Source organism: Astatotilapia calliptera, chromosome 22 (genome assembly GCF_964374335.1).
Source record: "Astatotilapia calliptera chromosome 22, fAstCal68.1, whole genome shotgun sequence".
NCBI lineage: Eukaryota > Metazoa > Chordata > Actinopteri > Cichliformes > Cichlidae > Astatotilapia > Astatotilapia calliptera.
Window position 1 is genome coordinate 18,691,476 of NC_137442.1, and position 23,004 is coordinate 18,714,479.

General features: G+C 42.8%; 1 protein-coding gene across 13 annotated transcripts; it reads right to left on the bottom strand.

Moving 5' to 3' along the window:
• Positions 1 to 1,605: 1,605 nt before the first annotated feature.
• Positions 1,606 to 22,944, bottom strand: nfyc (nuclear transcription factor Y, gamma). 13 transcript variants are annotated; one of them, XM_026155460.2, is made up of 11 exons: positions 22,047 to 22,944; positions 11,256 to 11,362; positions 11,081 to 11,149; positions 9,247 to 9,360; positions 7,375 to 7,470; positions 6,155 to 6,331; positions 4,516 to 4,584; positions 3,929 to 4,087; positions 3,517 to 3,621; positions 3,315 to 3,374; positions 1,606 to 2,958 (listed from the first exon to the last, which is right to left on the bottom strand). In XM_026155460.2, the coding sequence occupies exons 2-11, from the start codon at positions 11,352 to 11,354 to the stop codon at positions 2,839 to 2,841; spliced, it is 1,068 nt and encodes a 355-aa protein (XP_026011245.1). In that variant the 5' UTR covers positions 11,355 to 11,362; positions 22,047 to 22,944; the 3' UTR covers positions 1,606 to 2,838. The 13 variants fall into 13 exon arrangements, with proteins under 13 accessions (XP_026011245.1, XP_026011242.1, XP_080152071.1 ...); XM_026155457.2 differs by having other exon boundaries at positions 11,081 to 11,152; XM_080295945.1 differs by lacking the exon at positions 22,047 to 22,944 and adding an exon at positions 18,986 to 19,252 and having other exon boundaries at positions 11,081 to 11,152.
• Between the last annotated feature and the right edge of the window lie 60 nt (positions 22,945 to 23,004).

Sequence of the window (23,004 nt, forward strand, 5' to 3'; positions counted from 1 at the left end):
ACCCTATATCAGGTGTGCATAATTATTAGGCAACGTCCTTTCCTTTGGCAAAATGGGTCAAAAGAAGGACTTGACAGGCTCAGAAAAGTCAAAAATAGTGAGATATCTTGCAGAGGGATGCAGCAGTCTCAAAATTGCAAAGCTTCTGAAGCGTGATCATCGAACAATCAAGCGTTTCATTCAAAATAGTCAACAGGGTCGCAAGAAGCGTGTGGAAAAACCAAGGCGCAAAATAACTGCCCATGAACTGAGAAAAGTCAAGCGTGCAGCTGCCAAGATGCCACTTGCCACCAGTTTGGCCATATTTCAGAGCTGCAACATCACTGGAGTGCCCAAAAGCACAAGGTGTGCAATACTCAGAGACATGGCCAAGGTAAGAAAGGCTGAAAGACGACCACCACTGAACAAGACACACAAGCTGAAACGTCAAGACTGGGCCAAGAAATATCTCACGACTGGTTTTTCTAAGGTTTTATGGACTGATGAAATGAGAGTGAGTCTTGATGGGCCAGATGGATGGGCCCGTGGCTGGATTGGTAAAGGGCAGAGAGCTCCAGTCCGACTCAGACGCCAGCAAGGTGGAGGTGGAGTACTGGTTTGGGCTGGTATCATCAAAGATGAGCTTGTGGGGCCTTTTCGGGTTGAGGATGGAGTCAAGCTCAACTCCCAGTCCTACTGCCAGTTTCTGGAAGACACCTTCTTCAAGCAGTGGTACAGGAAGAAGTCTGCATCCTTCAAGAAAAACATGATTTTCATGCAGGACAATGCTCCATCACACGCGTCCAAGTACTCCACAGCGTGGCTGGCAAGAAAGGGTATAAAAGAAGAAAAACTAATGACATGGCCTCCTTGTTCACCTGATCTGAACCCCATTGAGAACCTGTGGTCCATCATCAAATGTGAGATTTACAAGGAGGGAAAACAGTACACCTCTCTGAACAGTGTCTGGGAGGCTGTGGTTGCTGCTGCACGCAATGTTGATGGTGAACAGATCAAAACACTGACAGAATCCATGGATGGCAGGCTTTTGAGTGTCCTTGCAAAGAAAGGTGGCTATATTGGTCGCTGATTTGTTTTTGTTTTTGAATGTCAGAAATGTATATTTGTGAATGTGGAGATGTTATATTGGTTTCACTGGTAAAAAGTAATTGAAATGGGTATATATTTGTTTTTTGTTAAGTTGCCTAATAATTATGCACAGTAATAGTCACCTGCACACACAGATATCCCCCTAAAATAGCTAAAACTAAAAACAAACTAAAAACTACTTCCAAAAACATTCAGCTTTGATATTAATGAGTTTTTTGGGTTCATTGAGAACATGGTTGTTGTTCAATAATACAATTATTCCTCAAAAATACAACTTGCCTAATAATTCTGCACTCCCTGTATATGGCAAAGACCTGTTGTGGTGGGACGCGTCTACCTGTAAATATAGCATATGGTGATGCCTAGGTTGGTTCAGTCCTATCTCGTGGTCCTGGTGACTTTCTCTCCTGTCTCCCTGTATACTAGCAAGGTGCTTAACTGCCCTAAAACAATAAACAATGGAGACGTAGATTAGCTCTTAATAACACAAACTCAAAGATAACCAAACAGACCAAGTTGAGAAGGTATGGCTTTTAATTTTTTTTGTCGTCACAAAGTTTGTTTACAAAAAAAAACAGGAACATCAAAAATAAAATTGTACCTATCTATTGCATGTCATGCTGGCAGTTTGAACTACATGCAAAAACAACAATAATAATAACATTGATAATACTCATTACTGTACAAAAAAAATAAAAAAATAATGGGCAATATATCGGGCCAAACATCATTTTAAGCCAAAAGAAAAACACTCATTGAAAACAAGGAGAGTTCTATAAAAAGGGTGCTTTTCCCCCTCCAGACGGAGTCATGTGTTTGTACATGAGACTCAAACCGGGGCACAAGACTCGAGACTCGAAAACCACCCAAGCCGAGAGGGCTGTGTGAAACTGCATAGAGGCAGAAAAAAGTTTCCCCACTCTAAGGACAAAGGGATGGGGGGGAAATAATCAGAAGAGTAAGGATGAATGATGTGCGTGTGCTTCCATCGCAAACATCACATTCACAAATAGCCTGTACAGTTTGAAGCCCTTACAACGTAAAGTCATGCGTCATCATCATTATGGAAAACACAACAAACTACATGAAAATATCCTTAAACCTCAACCTCTTCACTATCCCTTAGATTGACTTGGTGTATAAAGTGATATCTGAGGTATATGGTTTAGTTTTATCCAACTACATGACAAACAATGAGTAAGGTGGGTTTTTTTAATAATGATAATAAAAAATAATAATAATAAAAAATAAAAATAAAAAATAAAAACTTCCCATGGCTACCCTAAACCTAGAGCAGCTTCTGTAGACAAAGACGGACATTTTCCAAATTCATTTCCAAATGAAGAGCAAGGTGTGAATCAACACTTTATAGTCTAAAAATCTGTAAAAGGTTGGAAATGACGGGAAGAAAAATAAATTTAGTCTGTGCAAAGACTGTTGTCAGGGACTGTGGAAGTGGCTGCACAACGTAAAGTCATCCATTCAATAAGGGTGACACAAGCACAAGATTGGATGATCATAACGTATGATTGTGAAAGAGTCAATCAGCGTCCCTTTGGTTTTTGATCCAGTGTAGTAAATTTATTACAAAACATGAGTGTTACAAGATTTCAGGTCCCTTGTTGCAATGAGCCGTGCTTAAAATGAATTATTGAGAGTCCTTTTTGTCAAAGTTGATGGCATCCGTCTGCATCGCGTGGGCTGGTGTGCGTGCTGTATGTGTGAGAGGAGAAAGTCTCCTGGCAGGGCTCATTCAGTGCTGACCTGCGTGACCTGTGTGTCAGTTGTCTGGTTGGTAGACTGGATGAACATTGGCTGGGTCAGCTCCTGTCCTGCTGGCATTGTCACCTGCTGTATCTGATACAATTGCTGAGAAAAAGGAGGAAAGATGGCGAGGTTTAAGGTTGCGTGTGTTCAGTTTTCTGTGAGCTTTTTTTATTAGATCTTAGTGGATTACACACCTTTCATTGTTACAAGATGACATTAAAAATGCTCAATAAGACATTTAATTTATGATCTTCTGATAACAATTCCCTCTACTGTTTGAATTAACAGGATTTAGAAGTGCAAATGTCCACTGGTTATCAGCCAGTTGTTTAAGTAGTTAAAATGAGACAATCCAAGAAAGATAGAAAAGCGTAAATAAGAACAATGTGCCATTTGTCACCTGAAAACAAATAAAACACTAAAATTTCAAAATTGTATTTATTTGTTGCATGTGTTACCTGGCCATCAGTAAACTGGCCGAATTGCTGCTGTCCTTGTTGTACTTCTGTCTGTGTGATCTAAAGAGAGAGCAAGTTATTCACTCACTGGGATTCACAAGCAGCTTCATACCATAACTGACAAGTGTAAACACATCCAGTCATAGTTTATTACAGCTAAGTGCTTGGACATCAGCTGGATTTCTTGCTGTTGTAGGGTTACCTGCTGGGTGTTTGCAAGAGTCTGAATCTGCCCCTGGACCACTTGTGCTCCAGAGACGGGCTGGGCTAGGCGGATGTATTGCAGCTGTCCCGTATTTAGTTGTACCTACAGCCAACCGACACAAGGGGGAGACAAAGTTTGGTTTAGAGAAAAGGTCATTTGAGCAGAGAGGTCACAGCCATTTTCCTGCTCTGGACTACAGGAATGAGAAACCTTAACGTTCCTCTAGTGAATTTTTAACCTTTTCGAACTTAACAGCTCACATCAAATACTGATGGATGTTAAATTCACATGTTTGTCTTGCACCACAATATCAAACAACATCATGCAGCAAACACATTACACTGTCCATCATCTCTCTTTAAAAAAAAAACAAACTGATAATTTCCTTTTCCATCCTGTCATTTCTTACTGGGATTTGCTGGATCTCTCCAGTGTTGGTGATGATCTGCTGCATGACCTGCATGGTCTGGCCTTGGGCTTGAGCTGTCTGAGCCTGACCCTGGGCTGTGGCAGCCTGGACAATCTGCACCTGCTGGCCTTCACCCACCTGCATGGCGACAGGTGCACTCTAAAGCAGACAAGAGCAGAAAAGAGAAGAAAACACAGATAAACAAACAGACGACACCGGTTGTTTACGTAGCAGAAGCATGTAGTTAAGCAAGGAAGCAGTAAATCATTATCTTTTCTGGAGTACAATAAATCTTAAACCAAGAGTTGGAAGCCTAGGTATCCTTAAATTTTAAGTCTGCGAGTAGCTTATTAAGCAGGCACAATAAGATTCAGGGACATAACGTGAAAACGCAGGTTCGTCCTCTCTCTCTATGTTTTGTCTGCAGGTGATGTTTGTTAGGATCATGTGACAATCACCCCTAAAGACCTCAGTCACCTGAGCAGGACAGAGTTTGTAGGCGGCCATCACCTAAGAGGCTGTGGCACAAAGCAGTGGCCTCTTTCTCTGTGTGTGGTTAGCAAACATATGAAAGCATGTGTGTTTACCGTGATGGGCGTGCCCTGTGATTGCACCTGCACCTGCTGTAACTGCTGCATGGTGGCACCTTGCAACATCTGATGGCCGACAGAAAAGAAATGGGAAAATGAGAGAAAGACACATAGTGAGAAAGCAGCGAGTGCACAAACTCAACACAAAAACGTAAGCGGAACTGGCACGTATGCAGAGAAAGATTGAAATGTAGGAGCAGCAAACAGTGGCATATAGGCAGTTGATGACATTTACGAGCATGTTTATGAAATATGCAAGTAAAACGGGAGGAGGTTGATAAAAAGGATGATGTGAAATGATAAAAATTAAATTGTTAAAAAAAAAAACACAAAAAGAAAACATGGTGGTAACTGAACAGGTAGTTAAAAATGTATAAAATACATCACAGTTGCATTTACAGAAGCTCAACAAAGGCCAACTGCAGATTTTAAGTTGTTGAGGGTTGTTGGCCTGAGAGAAAAGTGACAGAATCGGTACAGCACTGACAGTGACGCTGAAAGCGCCACACACAGACGCACAAATAAAGGATGTGAAATGGGAACTCGCCTCATTTTAATCTCTGCACTGACTTATACTTCTTCATCCTGCAGGACTACTGCTAACACCTTAATGCGCACTCCAAATCTGTTGTACCAAACATGACATCTGTCTGATGAGTTAGAAGTAATCCAATCAGCTCCGTCTTTCACATGATAATTATGTCATTTGAATAGACAACTACGTAACCTTTAGTCCTGACATTACTAAGTGGATAAAAACAATCAGAGAAATGTTGCAAAGCTTCAAAATTTCACAGATTTTAATTTAAAACTGAGTTAAAATCTCACCTTTTTGAAGTGCCACCTTGTAAACAGTCAAAGATTGACATTAACCTTATGTAAACGCAAAGTGTGGCTTGGGACTGCAGCAGGAGCAGGAGTGTGAATCACACCAGGTCTAAACAAGTATGACAGCTCAGCTACAGGCAGTGTGCTGAAGCAGCATGAAGCATCACACCAGCCCAGCAGCAAGGCTACATGACATGCAGAGTGCAAACCGGAGAGGAGGAGTGCTCAGCAGAAAAAGTAGCAGGAATGAAATAATTAGAGAGATGAACTGAATGGTGCCCCTACATATGTGTGCTTGTTATCTCGATGGGTGGTGAAAATGCAGAACCCTCAGGAGAAAAACCTCATCCTAGGACTCTGAGTGTGTATTTGTTTGTATATAAATGGGGATGTTGTTCCATTAAGAGGTTATTGATTCACAGTAAATAAGAGATCAGGGAACGTTCTGTTCCCTGTGTGCAAGGTGTCCATGTATGTGTAAAGCTGGATTTGCTGGGTGTGTTTCGATGCCGTATTAATCCTGCTGGCAGGAGAGTGGTCAGCTCCTACATGTTAGCTACGAATAATATCAATAAATCCAGTGAGTCAATCCAAGAAATATGAGACTCCTAGGACTTCTAGGAAGAGGACTTCTAGAAAGAGGTCATCTTTCAGGTGTTACTCCAGCACACAATGAAACCAATTTTTTTCCCCCTCTAAAGTACCATACATGAGTCTAACGGGGATTTTGCAGAATTAGTTTTTGCAGGTGGTTTCACTTTGAGTGTTTCCTTGCGGCGTGCACTACAAAGCACATTGCTAACCGTACCTGTCCCTGTTGCGGCTGTGCGATGATGATCTGTCCGGGCTGGATGGTCGCCGCTGTCTGCGCAGCAGGTTGCTGGCCCTGCTGTGCGCCCTGCACCTGCACGGCTCCGGGCTGCTGGGCCAAGGTGAAGTAGTACTGCACTGGCTCTGCTGGAGCAACAGACTGACGCATCTCCTCCTGAGAAATATACACACATTGGACGCCTATCAGTCCGTTGCATCTCCATGAATTATTTTTACCGGTGTAACGGTAGACCGAGTCTGATAAATAACTGATGGGATGTGACTGGGGAAGAGTAACGTAATCTGGGTACAAGATCCATCCATACTGGTTGATAACATGCAATGCAAGTCCGGAGGCATGCTGAGGTGATGTGTTGGTGCTAATCAGCCTTAAAATTTCAGTATTACAACCTGTAATGCTAAAGGGGTAACTTACAAATCGAATGAAACTTAATAATGTGATAACCGCTGGCATGCTTTCCCTGGTCCAGCAACAGAAATGTAACATCAGGGTTGTCAGATAAATCAGGGCAGTTCAGCACCTTAAATGCTGAGCTGGTATACAGGTGTTAAACTTAAAACCCAATAAACTGTCCATAAACACCGACCCATATCATTTTGTTTTGTAATTCACTAATGAGCAGGCTTCGTCTGGATGAGGTTTCTCCATCACCAGAAGCGTAAACACCCCTCTCCCAGCTCCATGACAACACAGCTGAGAGTGTAGGATGTTTACATGTCTGGAGACAGTCTACGTGACAACAAATTTAAATATCTCACTCTTCCACCTTTGAAAGTTCCTTATACATCAATTTAATGTAACTGATATTGGCCATTAATCGCCTGCCATAACATTTTAAGCAGTTTTCTTTCAGCATCTTCATTGAGTCATGTCCTGACCGGAGCCATGGTTTTAACACTTTGTTATAGCAGACACTGTATGGTACCAGCTTCCACAAACTAGTTTAATCACTGAGGTTACTGTTGGCGGTCTGAGGCAATAAGACGCTGCAAACATCCGACTGAAAGCCCTCGCTGTCAAAACCTCAGCTTCCAGTCAAGGATGTTTACAGCACCTCCAGGTTGCCAACAATGGAAAGTACCTGAGATGAATACCCAAATCATCAGCTCTTTATCCTGTGGTAACTTTAATGAGATACCAGCTGTTTCCCTCTCACAGTGTAGGTAATAAATACTATAATGAGGCCGCTTTCCTACCTGTCGTTTGGGGGGCTTCAGGTCGTCCCGGGGCACGATGTCAATCAGGAAGTCAAACTGGTCGAACTTTGTTATTGCCATGGCAATGTCATTCCTCTGTGAATATAAAATATAAAGAGAAAGTCAAGCAAAGAGGTCAGCGCTTTAGTATGCCAATTCTATATGCGCAGCCACCTATTTATAAACATGCCTCTAGGTCTGAGGTCATCACTCCCAAAACAACCAGACAAGGGAGATTTGTATACAGTTCCTAGTAGTACTTAGATGGGTGTTTGCTTTAATATTTGAATTTAAAGGATACGTTTAGAGCTTAATCAGTTAGTCAGCTCAAAACTCTAGCAACACATGCAGTATACAAAAGGACTGTGTTTCTAGACCAACACATCTTCATGAGTGTTATCATATAAAAAGGTATTAAGCAGGGAACCAAAAACACCGTAACACATTTATCCACATGCAAATCGACCTCTAGGGCACCCAAGCCAAAACATGCTGATCTACCCATAAACGTCTTTGTTCTACACAAGTTTTGACTTCTAGCAGATCAGATTGATAATTTATTGTGCGATTCAAATAACACTGTCTCCAAACAAAACATTACTAAAGGCAAACGGAATAATAAACCCACCACCAGAGGACCACAGTGAGAAACGCACATCTGTGTGTGAGATAAGTGTAAATGAGGACGAATGACATTTTCCTGCCCTCATGAGCACATTCTCTGCTTCTATACCCCTTCCTATATCCACACCAGTGTGCTGTCTCTGTGGAATTTTCCACAGGATATTGGCTGTCAGGACCCCCCACCCCCCTCCATTGTGACCCTCCCCTTCACTAGAGGCTATATTTAGTACCTTGATTAATATCTGGTAACATCAGGTCACATCCACACTTGTTCTATTGATGAGCGTTGCTATGGTGACCCCAATTGGCGTGCCCTCTTCACAAAAGGATCAGGCTCTACATGTGTATGCGTGTGGAAATGGAGGGCACCACTTTCCCTCACTTAGGGAAATGAAAAAAAAAAATCCTGTATTCATGAAGTGAAGCATCACATGCAACTAATGCGTCATCTGTAGTGTACAAGGCAATTAACGTGTGCACAGTCACAGTAGATGAAGTTTCTATTTTAAAGTGTGCACTGCAGAGCTCTAAAAAACAGTTTCTTGACCAATAAAAAACATAGAACTACCATTTGGGACAGAGCTATATTAACAGCAAAACAAGTGTACTTCCAAAGCAGGCCTTCAGCACAAGACAAACTGTGATAAGATAGATTTTCTCCTCTTTCTACCTGCGTTGGCATACACAAACATATCCATGGACTGCTAATCTCTCAGAGGTATGTGAATGGATAAAGTGGACTTAAGGGCTTTCATGTTCTGCTCCACAGTGTTTCTCTACTTGACATGCAGGTGAGACATATTCCAGACTGATTCTTCTCAACCGCTTCCGTCAGTGCTTTCATGTTCTCCGATTGCTTTTTCATCCGTATCTTTCCAGGCCTCACCTTTATTCAGCTCTGGTACAGCAGAGGATGCTAAAAGGCACCAGGGGAAAAGTGGGTCACCGGCACCCGCCTGGATTTGCTTTTAAAGTGAATGGAGGGAGAAGGAACTTAACAGAGAGACCGTCCTCAAGGGGATGCTGGTATGGGGTCTCTGCTTGTACATGCACACTGACACTGGCACTTAGTGAATAAGAAGCACGAAACCAAAAAGATAGCCAATTGATGTCAGAGTGTGGGTATTACAACTGGGGCTGTGTGTGTATCGGGAGGTCCAATCCACTTAAAGTAGGATTTGCTAAGGATTACAAAAAAGCATGTCATATGGAGGAGTTTAAATATAAAGAAAAAGAAATGTCTATAACCTGTAGTGTGCGTCGCTTGTTGTCCTCGGTGTGGATCCACGCCCTGAGGGTGAGCTCTGTGATGAAGATCTGAGCTGCTTTGGCAAACAGGACCGGAGCTTCTGCGCTGATCATCTGTACAGTAGAGATAGTGTTACACCTGGTTAAACACACCCACAGTCCATCAATCAAACATCAGCAATTACACGAATCGCTCAGGACCTCAGTCACAGCCGGCCACATCAAAGTCACAGCTGCTGCAAAAATAACCAACAGATACATTCACTTGTTAAATAAAGACTGCGTAGTTACTAGCATAGATGCTTACGCAGAGTTGAGTGGGTACTTTTAATCTATTTCTTTCTGCTCATAAGCACTGAACTCTAAAATCAATTCCCATAAAAATGTATTTCTTATATGTTCATAAAAGCAATGCTTAAATGAACAGTTGTACTGACGCTATAACACTCACACATGCTTGCACTGCATCTGTGCAAGGTGCTGTGTCAGGACTGACAGAAGAGTCTTTCCTTCGGATATGTTAGTGATCTCCTGATCTCTTTACCGCTGTAAGCTGCTGCTTAACTAAGGGGATAGCATTCTTGACACGACATACTCAAGCCACACACAAACACAGAGCAGAGGCTTTCTTTTTAGAGGCTATGAACAATTCTGACTGACAATCAGGTGTAATGGGGGGGGGAACCACTCCTCCATGACTCGTAACTGCCTGGTGGAGTGGTTCCTTCTGTCACATCAAAAAAAAAGAAAAAAAGCCACGTTAACCTGAGCAGATCTTCAAATGTAGCAGTGGTATTACAATATGGCCCAAATCAATGCTTTTATCTGTAATAACTTGTGATATTCTTCTGGTTCATTTTAGCCATTAACATGAAGTGCAATTCCCAGCAAAGTGGGTTATATTTTAAAAATTCCACAAGTGGAAAAAGAGAAATCTTAAAACCAAAAAGCAGTTCACTGCTACAAATGTCTGCATTAGCAGCTTTCTACATAAAATCACATTAATTAGCTACTTGCTACACTGCAGGTCTTGCAATGTCACAAAATGATGCCCAATTATTCCTTCACGCATCGATAATGTTTTAACGTAAACCCATTTGATTAAAAAAAAAAGAAAAAAAAAAAAAAAAAAAGAGCTACTATCACCAGTGGCTGCTGAATGCAAAGAGTTGATACAACTTTTTAATTGAAAAATTATCTTTAATTATGAAATAATAATTGCATCTTTGAGTCCATTTATTGAGTGGTCTGAGCACAAAAAGCCACAAACCAACAACTTGATAAGAACCAAGCTTCAACTGAATCAACAATTTCCAACACAGCAATACGTTTTTGTCAGAAAATAAAGTTAAACTAGAAATATCAAAGGGGCAACCAATTAAACGAAAACAACAGAACTACATTTTGCCATAATTTGTCCTGTCCCAGGGGACTGGAGTAGTTTCTTCCATATAGATGGATCATGACAGGTCACCGTGTGGTCTGGTATGTGAATTATATATTATGTAACTTCACAGTTACCAGACACAACCCAAATCACCAGCTATGGAACGTTTTGACCCAACGCGCTGGACAGAGCTCTTTATTGCACGTCTGTCAAAAAACACCACGAGAAAATATATCTGCAGGGAAGTGGAGTATCACCTCACAAGATACTTTTTTTTTTTTTTTATTTGGGGGGCCTAGGATTAAGCTACATGTTTCCCACTTTTGATAGCATGTTCTTTAAAACAAGTATGGCACACCCTTCGTGAAAGGCATAGTAATAAAGATATCTAGTTCTTTTTAATACACACCCTCTCTCTCAGTTTCATTATTCAGGTTCTCCTCTTACCTTCACATCCTCATCCAACTTCATGATTTTCTTGATTCGGGCTAAAGGCAACTCCTGCACACGGAAATCCTTCTGAGGACAACAGATTGATACAGTTAAGTACAGAATAAAGCTGAAACTGCAACTTTTTCCTTTTTTTCTGCATTATTTGTCTGTTTGCATGAGTGTTACGTACCACAGTCAAGTTCCTGATCTCCTCCATGACACGAGGCCAGAAGGACTGCAGTGTTTGCTGGGCATCGCTGCCCGTGGCTCCAAAACCATCTCCAGACATCTTCTAATCTGCTCAAAGAGAAGAAGAGAAAGAAGATGATGGATACAAGAAAATGATCGATCATTTCAAAGCAAAAAACAAGCGATATGGAGATTCGGAGACAGATCAAGAATGTAATACCATTGCAAAACAAGGCCTTACTGCACAGAGCTCTTCCTGTGTGTCAGAACCACATATCCTATCAAAGTCTGTAATTATAATACAGTGAAATTGAAAATAGAACCCCGGCAGGCTTCTATTATTGTCCCTGTGGGATGTTGACAAGCCTAAGAACCCACCAATAGACTGGCTGCGCACTCCACGATTATGAATGGGTCCCTCACCTTTGGCACATAGCTGCAGCTCCTCTACAAACACGCACATCATGTGCAAGTCAACTGCTTTTGGTGAGCCCGCAAGTGAACAGTGTTGAAGCAACAGATGCAAGAGTGTGCCATAAAGAAACAACCTAATTGCAAACTGACAAATTGTGAAGACACGCAGAGATACAAACCATCCAAATAAACTGAAATAAATTACTGCTAACACAGCCAGAGCTCCTACAGAGGATCCAACGGTTGAAAGAGGATCCAGCAGGTTACTATGGCATGCCAGGAATCTGCTGGAGGAATATTAGCCGGCCTGTCTGAGCATGTAGAGCTTCAAGTGCCCTGATTGTTCCACCTCACTCTCCCCCTTTTCTCCGTACCTCGATGAAAAGATTGAGCAGGAGGGAGAAGACGGAGAAACGTGAAGGTACAGAACAAGAGATGAGTGTGTAAAGCTACTCAAGAGAGACCGGATGTGTTTGTGTGTGTTGCTGTGGGAGGGCTAGTGCCTTGTCCAGTTCAGCATTAATCCAGCGCTAAGACAAAGTGCCAAAGGCTTTAGACAGATACTTTGGGGGAAGTAAGAGACAGACAGGGCCACAGCGACACTGCTATGCAAACCAGCAATGTGGGTCAAACAAGACAGAAAAAGGGAGACACAGAGTGGTAGAAAAGGAGATATGTCACTATAAAGAAAATGTTAGAAGAATGAAGGGGGGGGGGGGGGGGGGGGGGGGCTTCTTTTTCTTTTCTCACCCTGGGCCAACAAGCATGAATAGTTCCATGTCTGGTTCAGCTGACAGACCAATACATTACAAGAAACAGCCTTTCAAACACGCCATCCAGTGTCTCTCCCTCTAGGTTCAGTCACAGCTTTGTTGTAAGGGACTGTTTGACTTTGGGGCCACATCAGCTCTTTTAACTGCAGCGCTTAAGTGCAGTTATAAATATTTTAAACCAATGAACGACTGATTCTGCATGCAGGCTCGTTACCTGATTGATTTTTGACAGGAAAGATTGACTCTCCTGCAAGTTGCATCAGTAGAATAATATAGAAGAAGCACTGCTGCATCCTGTTCTGTTGTTCAGTTTTCGACAGACAGTAGCCTAAATCAATAAGACAGAATGCCGGGTGAGAGAGGGGGGAGAGGGGGCTTTATATAAATCAATCAGGCCGCTTGTAGCTATGGCATGCCAGGCTAGTGATTGACCTTGACAGTGTCTCTCCTTCCCTGTCTGACGCTCCAGTGTCCAGTTGCATTTCAAGGTTGATTGAAAACCTGCAGTCTCCAGAACAATCCCAGCATCCCACAGGGCAGGAATGACTGATGGGAATTGTAGTTTTTTTTATTCCTCCATTCTTCCCACATAAGACAGGTGGACTGACCTCTGCCAGTTCTTTTGCTGCCTCCAAGTACCTTGCAACAAAATGAACCCAAAGACGGGATGAACAAAATAAGCATCATCCACATAACACATCATCTTGTAAACAAAACAATTTGGTATCAATGAATGTGCATTATATGTGAGACTATGTGGTTCAAACTGGGGCAAAATAAGACGATGAGAAACAAATAATTAGGCTTAGGATTACAGAAGCCCTATCAGTTATAAAACGGCAACTATAAAACACATAAACCTCCCAAGTTCCTCCTCCTGCGCCCTTATACACCTCACTTCTCATAAACTAAAGCTGTTAGTTTATCAAACCACACACAAACCCCCAACTACCTCTTTCTGACCCTGTGACCTTCAATGTAAATATACGCAACTACATTAACCACAGCGGCAAAAAGAGGGAGGGGAGGTGCAGGGGAAGTCGCTATGTGAGAAGAAATGAGAAAGCATATGTGAGGAGAGGCATGCTAAAGCGTGAGAGAGGAAAGAAGCAACAGAACAATATAAGCGAAAGAGAAGAGAAGGCTAAGTGTCAACATGCCCTTGAGCATTGCTCCTCCAGCTTGGTAGCATATTCTACCGAGTATATAACTGCATAACCAAATTGCCCAATGCTTTGCATCAACGGAAAGTTTGCGTGGGAGCCGATTCCGCTGACTTTGTGCAACACCTTCTATGGTCTGGGCCTACCCTTGTCAAATAAACACAGTGAATGGGGCTATCCTCTGCACGAAAAAAAAAATGTTGAATCTCCTCAAAAGCTAATAAATGTCAACACTGTAAGACACGAAAAAGGTCTGGAGATTGATGCAAAGTCAAGACGGCTTATTTTATCTGAAGGGATAAGCACCATTTACCTCCATATTTCAGTTCAGCAAGCTTTAAAGCGCTACTTAAATGGAAACTTGTACTATTACTAAAGAATTTTCTTGCTAGTCCAGTTCACTTCTTACTACTTATGGGGAGCGTTATCAGTCACTCAAGATAAAGTCTCTGTAAATGTTGTGCTTGTGTTTGCTTTGAAGCAGACTCGCTATTGCTAAAAATTCCAAATTATTCTGTTGAATCACGCAATGAAATTGACAAGCTCATTCCTGCTGTGTTGTTCTAATCTGCTGCTGTTGCTATATTAGGGTACATGGTGTTGTTCTCTGCTGTGCTTCTCTCTTCTCCTCTTCCCTGCAGCTCTGTTGTCCTTCATCAGGTCATCGAGACAGAATCGCTGGTGTTGGGTTTCCTTCAGCTCTTTTCTATGTGTGCATCTTTGAGGACAAACGTCTCGACCTCGTCGACTTCGTTCCAACACAGCAACTTGCTCTTCCTCCTTCAGCAGCTCTACAGTCTCTTCTCCTAGCGCTTCCCTTCTCCCTTTATCACTCACGAGTATGCTTTTCTTGCATTTTCTGTCTTGTCTTACTTTCACCTGATCTCTTTGAGAAAGTCAACACTGCTCGGCTTCCAGCAGCTGAATCAGCGCTAATGCTGTTCTGCCAGCCGGGCCCTGCATCTCTATCTCATCCTCACCTCCCTCCCCACTCTTTCTGGCACGTCACATTAAGTGGCCATTCACAGCAGCACTGGCGTCTCGCTCGAACTCTGACATCACACCGCTTTACATGAGCTTTCAATTCCTGTCCAAATAAACCCGATAGGACCCCGGCTTGATGGCAGGCAGAAATGCAGCAAACTGGAAACAAGGAGATCGTATCGCTTGGCTGATCCGTTTTTGTTTTTTTCTTTTTTTAAAGATAAGTGAACGAGAAAAGAAGAAGTAACATGCTTCTTTCTGCACAGTGACAATGTGCGAGATAACAGAGTTGGAATTAATTAACTGGCTTCTAGTTAAAGTGAAATGTTCTGCTTTTAATTGCCCTCTTAATGACCTGACAATCTGTGTAAACTGAGCCCAATTCTGAGGAGCATATTTGAAAGTGAACAAGTCGAGGCAGTGTGGGAGGACCTGAAGCCCCACTCGAGGCTACCGAGTGAACTTTTCACTGAGGTGTTTCAGTATCGCTATCACCGCCATGGATGATGAAGAAGCAGGCAGCTCATCTCAGATCTCTCTGTCACGTCACGTGTAAGCAAATGTAAAGCTAAGATAAAGTGAATCATATACTGAACCTTTATATATTTATACTGAATCTTCAAAGCCGGTTGACCATTTTTAAAATAATATTAAATATGAATATAAAGAGTTATCGCTGCCTCACCATTTTTTCAGATTAGTGTACAACTGCATGACAGCTACTACAGCAGTTGTAGTTTTAAAGAGTGACTTCTTGCTTTACAACTCTCCTTTCAATTCCCAAGGTTATCATATCTTTGCACATATAAAGACAACTGAGTTGACAGAAGAAATAGATTACTTTCAGTTTCTGTGCGTATTATAACCTCAGAGTAACCTTCTGCATTGTACCCTTCACACTTTCACATGTCAGCCTGGACAAAGAGTAAATACATACCCACATATACTAGTTACCACCAAGAAGAAAGGTGAGATTTTTTTTCCTAAGATATAATACCAGCTATTGGATAGTCACTGGTCCACTGAGAGGTCTTAGGCAAGAAGTTAAATTTCCACATGCTGCTTTGTCACAAAACTGTCAGTGATGCAGAGTGGGCATTTCTGGAGGAAGGTCACCTAAGGTTGAAATCTGCTAGATTTCAACTAGATCACTAAGCAGAAAACTCAGTATAGTGCTCACATAAACCAAGCTATGTCATTTGGACATTTGAGAACCTAACCAATGTTTAATGATGACTGTTTAATAAGACAGCTTTATCCTGATTTAGTGCACTCAGTCTGTTGGAACAAATACAGCCTAAGTAACAAACGTCACACTAACAAACACTGATGTTAAATCGTGGTCATAAATCCAATGAGCGTATCCACAGATTCTCAAATATTAAAGCACTAACCGTGCTGAACCCGATCACAAATACCAGTCAGAAATAAACTGGCAAGGATACAGCATACAGGGTAAATGATCTACTCAGGAAAAAACAAAAAACAAGAAGTTTGCAGCCAGGAATTACAGATTAACTACTCAAATGCACGCAGTGGTTTCACAGATGGTGGTACAATTAAATATGAACAGACAGGATTTTAATGACACACATGCTCACTTTGACCTACAGCGTAACATCCTTTTGGCATGGCCGGACCGATCTAGCCGACCCAACGGTCCTGTAAACTTTGCCCTTGGTTCTGCTTCAAGCCAACTCCAGGAAGTGCTAGTCACTGATCTCCCAAGGTCATTCAACAGAGGAGAGAAACCAGAGAGGGGGGAGGGAGAGAGAGAGAGAGAGAGATGAAAGAGAGAAGGGGAGGGAGAGGGGGAGGATAGAAAAGAGCAGGTTTTCCAACTTTCACTGCAGCACTTAAGTGACCCCAGCGGTTCAGGCGGTGTACTTTCTAAGAAGCCTAATGAAAACACCACATAATGTACATACTAGCTGTGCTCTGCATCCCGCTTTTAATTTCACTTCTTCTTGGGCCTCTCCTTCCCTCTGCATGTTTCCCTCTCGGTGCGGTTGGAGAGACTGCAGGAGTCAATCTCACATTCCTATGACCTTCATCCAATGCTAGGCCCAGTCTCTGGCGTCAAAGTAGGCAGGGCTAAAGGCACCTGCATATTACAAGCTGGGATACGGCCGACTCCCCCTGGGTGCCGACACACACTGTCTTTAGTGAAAGTGTACACATGTAAGAGCACAGTGGGGGCGGGAACAAAAGAGTAAACCTACAGTTGCTGTGGTCACCTTAGTGATGAGCGGAAAGGCCTAGCTATGTGCAAGAGGTTTGCGTGTTTTGTTTACTTTTTCCTCCCCTGGTGTGCCTATGGTTTGGCGTAGGGTACAAATGATATTCAAATCTCATGCAGACCGCAGCCAACCCTGGGATTTGGCAGCGAGGGCTTCAACTTAAGAGTTATTTTTAGTCTCCCTCTCTCAATCTCCCTCGCTTGCTCGCTCTTTCCCCAACGGGACTTTGTTTTGTCAAAGGCACCAATGGAAACTTTCAATTAGGGAGAAAAGGAGGAGAGAGGCACGGAGTCAGAGGCAAAGTGAGAGAAGAGGCACCCTACACAGATTCCATCAGAAGAGATCAGATCAAACTATTAGCCTCCTCTGCCCCTGAAGCTGACAAGCTGACAGTCTGTCCCATCTGGGTGTCTGGCACTGTCATGGTGAGGGGCCTGGGGGGTCCTGAGGTCACTGCAACCAGCTGCACCTCCACCCCTGGGGACTACTGACGCCAACAGTGACAACAACTCTCAGAGATATCCTCTCCACATATACAGCAAATCTTCTTTTAACATGGATGTCTTCTTTGCTGCTGAACTCTGCGCCACCATCTGCCATGAAAATGTTAATTGGGACATTAGGAGAAAAAGTGGGGTCTTGGCCAGCGACCCCAAGACTCTGTGGCCACAGGGCCCAAGGACACCACCGAAACAGCAGAGTGCATCTAAGCACAAAGTCAGTATCTGGCTGCCGTGCACTTCTATGCAGTCGATAACGGGGCACTGAGTACGTGAAGCGTGTTTGTGTGCACACTGGTCCAAAGTCAAAACAAGTGACATCCAAAGACAGAGCAATAATGCAAAGTGAAATTCGACGATGAAAACATAATGCTAAACAGCTATATTATTTTATGAACACCGTTCTGTAAAACCATATAGCACTGAAATGACAAATGAAGGACGTAGATGACAGCCATGCACGTAAATACACAAATTGCACAACACCAATCTCCCAAGGTGAGAACTACAGGACAGGTGAGGGGAGGGGGAGGAAATGGGGGGGGAGGGGTGAGGATGGCTGTAAAGGACAGACATCTCATCGTTGCAGAGTGATGGAGAAACATCAAAAAGTGGACTTTTTTTTTTTTTGAAAAAAAAACAAAAACCAAAGACAACTTAAGGTCTTCTCGCTGTGTATGTGTTCAGCTGTCAGACTTACCCCTGTGCCCTTCATGGTGAACGACCTGGAGCACAGCAGAGTAGAGAGAAACAGATAGCCCTGTCCAAGTCTCCTTGAAAGCAGCAGCAGAGGCAGCACAGAGGTTGACAGAAAAACTCTCGTGCTCCTTCACTTCCTTCAGTCCCCCTGATCGTATCAACAGACAAAAGGCACTCTGGCTGGCTTTAAAAAGGCTTTAAGCCCGGACACAGAGCGAAGAGCGAGCCCCCCCTTCTTCCACCCCTCCCTCTTTTCTCTCTCTCTCCCACTCTGCCTTTACACATTGCCCCGTCTCCTTCAACAGCCTCCCAATGTCCTCTTCCAACCTAGACATACAACCCCGTCTCTGCTGTTTCTCTTCAGCCCAATTCCCCTCAACTCGCTGACCTTCTCTCTCTTTCTCCTCCTTTTCTGCTCCCTAACCCTCCTCCTCCTCTCCCATGTGTTTGTCTTTGAGGTGACCCCTGGCCTGGTGCAGAGAAGAAGGTGAGAAGGAATAGAAGGACCAGCACAGCGGCAGGCAACAGAGCAACAGCAGGCAAACAGTACAGCGGCACTCCCGACTCACAGACAAAAATCTCTAGCCTCCTTCCCCTTTAACATTCAAGAGTAATCAATCTAGCATGCTACATGATACTCAAACCCCGCCTCACGGCCAGCTCCCACCTCACTCCGATACTCGAAACCAATGAGACAACTGTGTCCTCACACACTATTGGTAGCCACACACACCAATCAGCTCTGACAAATCCCCTGCTCCTCCTCTTTCCTCTGCCCAACCCCCTTTTACCGACAGCCAACTTCCTGCTCTAAGTTACCTTGAGCTGCAGGATAGGGGTCAGGGAAAAGAAAAGAGGAAGAGAGAGTAGACATGAGTATAGATGGAAAAGAGCAGATAAAGTTGTGGAAAGCTCTGCAGGGAGTGCGTGAGGGTGTGCTGGTTGTGGCTTGCCTTGCCATTGTCTGTCCTCAAGCGGTCTCTACTTCTCCTGCTGCTGGACGGATGAAAAAGCTTCCACGGGCTGCTCTCTGACAACTGCTCTCTGCTTATTTACAATGTCAAACTAAATGTCTCCCTAAGCCCCGCCTGCGCTCTGCTTGTACAGGCTGATGGCAATGTGATGCAGGCAGCTAGGCGGGTCCCTTATTGGCTGAACCAAGTGCCAGAATTGATGCCGCATGTTGCATCCACATGATTTAAAGTACAAAAGCATACTAAGCAGACTCCCTGTCTCATACCTGTGCACGGTCTTACATGCACACCCACACACATGCACATTTTGTCCTTGCATTCTCAGTTATCCTTGCTCACAGTCACAGGTACACAATGAAAACATCTAACCTCCAGCCAGCCTACCTCTAACAATGAGATCACGTCACTCTTAATATTATTCTAACAGAGGAACAAATATGTCTACATGCATGGTCATGCATTATTTATTCAGAATATGAATTAGCTACATGAACTCCATTCAACTCATTTTTTGAGGCAACTTAATGCAACCACTATAAATCCCATGACATCTTACACAGTGTCAATGAAATACACACAATAAACTATTCTGTGCAAAACAAATCAATGGAGAGCCTTTGTACAAAATGGAACAATCAGCTGACTAGATAGCAGTTGTGGAAGAAGGCAGAGAGAAAAAAAAAAGAAAAAAAAAAAGAGAAAGAGTTCATTTGACTCTCATCCTATTTGTGGATAAACAAGAATTAAGAGATATGGGTGAAAACCCATAAACAAAGACAATGTTGTCTTGACCCCAAAAACTGTGCTCACAGCAACTTCCACAATGGTAACGTCATCAAAAAAACCATGTCAGCAATGTCACACAATGTCCTTCTTGTTAAGTCTCCATTGCTTAAATGTGCATACTTTCGACACAAAAACCTTTAGTTTGCAACTCAAGAGAGTGATTTTAGTACTCATGTGCACAACTCATGATGTTTAATGCACCACCTACGATGTGAATGCTTCTACTTCTAATGGGCAAACCTGTTAAAAGCTTAAAATAAACTGCTGAGATGCGACCAAGTGGCGGTGCAGCCCAAAGGTTAAGCTTTAATTTAAAAAAAACAAAAAAAACATACAGACTGTAGAGAGGAACACATCCAGCTACAAAAGTCTGGAGAGATAATAAACTGCCCTATCAATGAAAAACCGTGGTGGGGGTGGAGTGGGGACCGGAAGGATGGAGAAGGACAGAGAGGAGAGTTGCTACAGGATGGGAGGGGTAGAACAAGTGGAGGGAGGGCGAGAGCACAAGATAGACTCAAGAGAAACAAAGCTAAATGTTCCCTTTACTATTTTTGTGAGGAGCATGGGGACTAGAGCAGGTACTACAGACATCCAGTTAATGATTAGAGCAGAGCTGCACAAAGACTAATCTCTCCACTGCTGCTGCCATGCTCGAACAGCTCTCTGTAGCTGCATTCAGCCTACCCAAAATGCCTCAGTAATGACACCTGGCAAGGTCACCGCAGAAATGAGACCTTCCCATGACCTGTACTGCCCATAGCAGGAACATGTTTGCTTTCTCTGACGCTGTTTAGAGATAAACATGCACCAAGTAGACGTTGGGTTTCATAAACACAGCAGCTACCCTGAGGGTAGCCAGGCCAAGCATTCACCTGCAAACATGGAAAAAACACATGAGCACCTGCAAAACGACATGGTAAGCTGGGTGACTTGCACACAGCTTACTTATGCTGTCTAAGGTGTTCTAATATCCCAGGCTTTTTAAATATGATCTCAACTGCTCAATTAAACCTACACACAAATGATGACGTAATGCATACCTTCTCTAGAGAGATAAAGTTTACTAAGCTGCACACCGTTTTTGCCCCGCTGATAAGAGCTGATTAAACTCTCATATTCTTTATTAAGTTCTTATTTTCGTGGGAACACAAAGAGACTATTGTTTTTTGCACACAGGTCGTAATGAGAATGGGGTGAATGTCTGTTAGGTTTAAAGCATAACTAAACTAAATATTAACTTGGTGAAGCTTCATGTTGTGTGACTTTGTTTGGTTAGTATGGTTGAAAATACATTTGTATTCATTAATTGAACACTGTGTGAAGATTTTTTCCCCAAAGTACTAAATAGTGGAAACAAAGGCATGATATAGTCATCACAGGGAATTCACACGAAGACTAGAGCAGCTTTGCTGTTTAACACCCCAGCATTTAGCACGGAGTTTGACTTCAAAAAGTCGCTACATTATAAGGTGTTTGGGTTTAACACAGAGGCTAACAGGAGCCACTGAATTCAATGCTATATTCAACGCTAGCATACGGAAGCCGGTATATATTCGTCACACAAAGGATGCTAAATAAACTACAAAATACTGAGATGCACTGTAGTGCTGTGTATCCACTGTGAAATGCTTAACGGAGTAGGCGTAGGGAGACACATGCAGCATACTAGCTAATAGGATGGTCACTGCCGACGGTGACTTTATGCTAACGTTAGTGGAGTTAATGTTAGCTTGCTGGGGATACAGACTGATGAGCGCTGTACAGCTCAGCGTGTGTAATTTTAATTACCAGCTGACAGCGAGTCTTCCAACATATGAAAGTTTGCAAAGGTTTGCAATGCTAGGAAGAAACAGTCTAACCAATAAAGACAACGTTTGGATCTGTCCTTCAGACCAATCAAACCTCGGACTAGATTCCACCAATCAAGGTTTTTAGGGCTAAGTTCGTTCTGCAACTGGCGCCATTCGGGGTCAGGAGCAAATAGCCAGTGTGTCTGACAATCGCTCGGATATGAGCCAAAATGGTGGACACAAAACATCAGTTTCCTGAGCGTCCGTGATCCTTTCAGCGGGCCACCAATAAGCGCCTCAGAGAGCGGGGAGGGAAATGGCGCCTATGTTCATCTTCCAAAACAATCGTCTATTGGTCAAGAACAGCAAATGAAAAGAAGCGAAGTAATTACCGCTACCTCCAGCCAACACGGACAACTTTCATGTAAACACTCCACATATAAATGAATTTTAATTTCTTACTCACTTTCTTTAACGGGTTCGAAGTGAAGTCCAGCTCAGCGTATTATTTATTTTATTTAGCCTGCAAGGGGAAACAAGATGGCTGCTATTCGAACCGGAAAGAGTCCAACGCGATGACGTAGAGGTTACGTTCCCTGAGAAACAGCGTCAGTTTTTTTTAATTATTTGATTCACTAAACAGTTAATTGCTCAGGTAGTCCTCATTTATAGTAAAATTAGCAAAGTGACTTGGAAAAAACAACAAATGCATTTTATATATACACAGATACACAAAATGAGCATCGGAATGGGGGAAAAGGTGATTTCATTGACTTTGAATGAGGCATGGCTGCTGGTCTGAGTATTTCAGAAACTGCTGATCAACTGAGATCTTCACAGTCAACCAAAAAAATAAATATATCAAATCAAATCACTTTTATTGTCACATCACATGTGCAGGTACACTGGTACAGAACATGTGAGTGAAATTCTTGTGTGCAAGCTTCATCCATATATCCAGTGAGTTCTCTGAGAGAAAATGCCTTGTTGATGTCAGTGGTCAGAGAACAGACTGTTTCAAGCTTAGAGGAAGGCATCAGTCACTCAAATAACCACTCATTAAACACAATTTATGCAGCAGCGTATTTCTTAATGCACAATAAGTCCAACCTTGAAGTAGATGAGCTTTAGCTGCAGAAGATCACATTGGGTGCCACTTGTGTCAGCTAAGAACAGGAAACTGAGGCTACAATTTGCCCAGGCTAAGCAAAATTGGGCAATAGAAGATTGTAGAGCAGTCAGTGTTTTCCTCAGAGTCTCACTTTCTGCTGCAACATTCAGATGGTAGGTTCAGAATTTGGCATAAATATGAAAGCCCTTCCCTTTATAACCAGTGTTCCCATCTTCTAATGGCTGCAGCCAGCATGATAAAGCACCACAAAGCTCAAATGATCGCAAATTAATTCAGTTAATTCAAAATAAAT

Bases quoted from the DNA above. Each gene is read 5' to 3' on its own strand.
- nfyc (XM_026155457.2), bottom strand. From the start codon at position 11,354: ATGTCTGGAGATGGTTTTGGAGCCACGGGCAGCGATGCCCAGCAAACA. The intron at 11,153-11,255 runs GTACGTAACACT...TGTTGTCCTCAG, and splicing joins AGATCAGGAACTTGACTGTG to AAGGATTTCCGTGTGCAGGA. The intron at 7,471-9,246 runs GTTATAGACATT...TTATATTCACAG, and splicing joins ACAAGCGACGCACACTACAG to AGGAATGACATTGCCATGGC.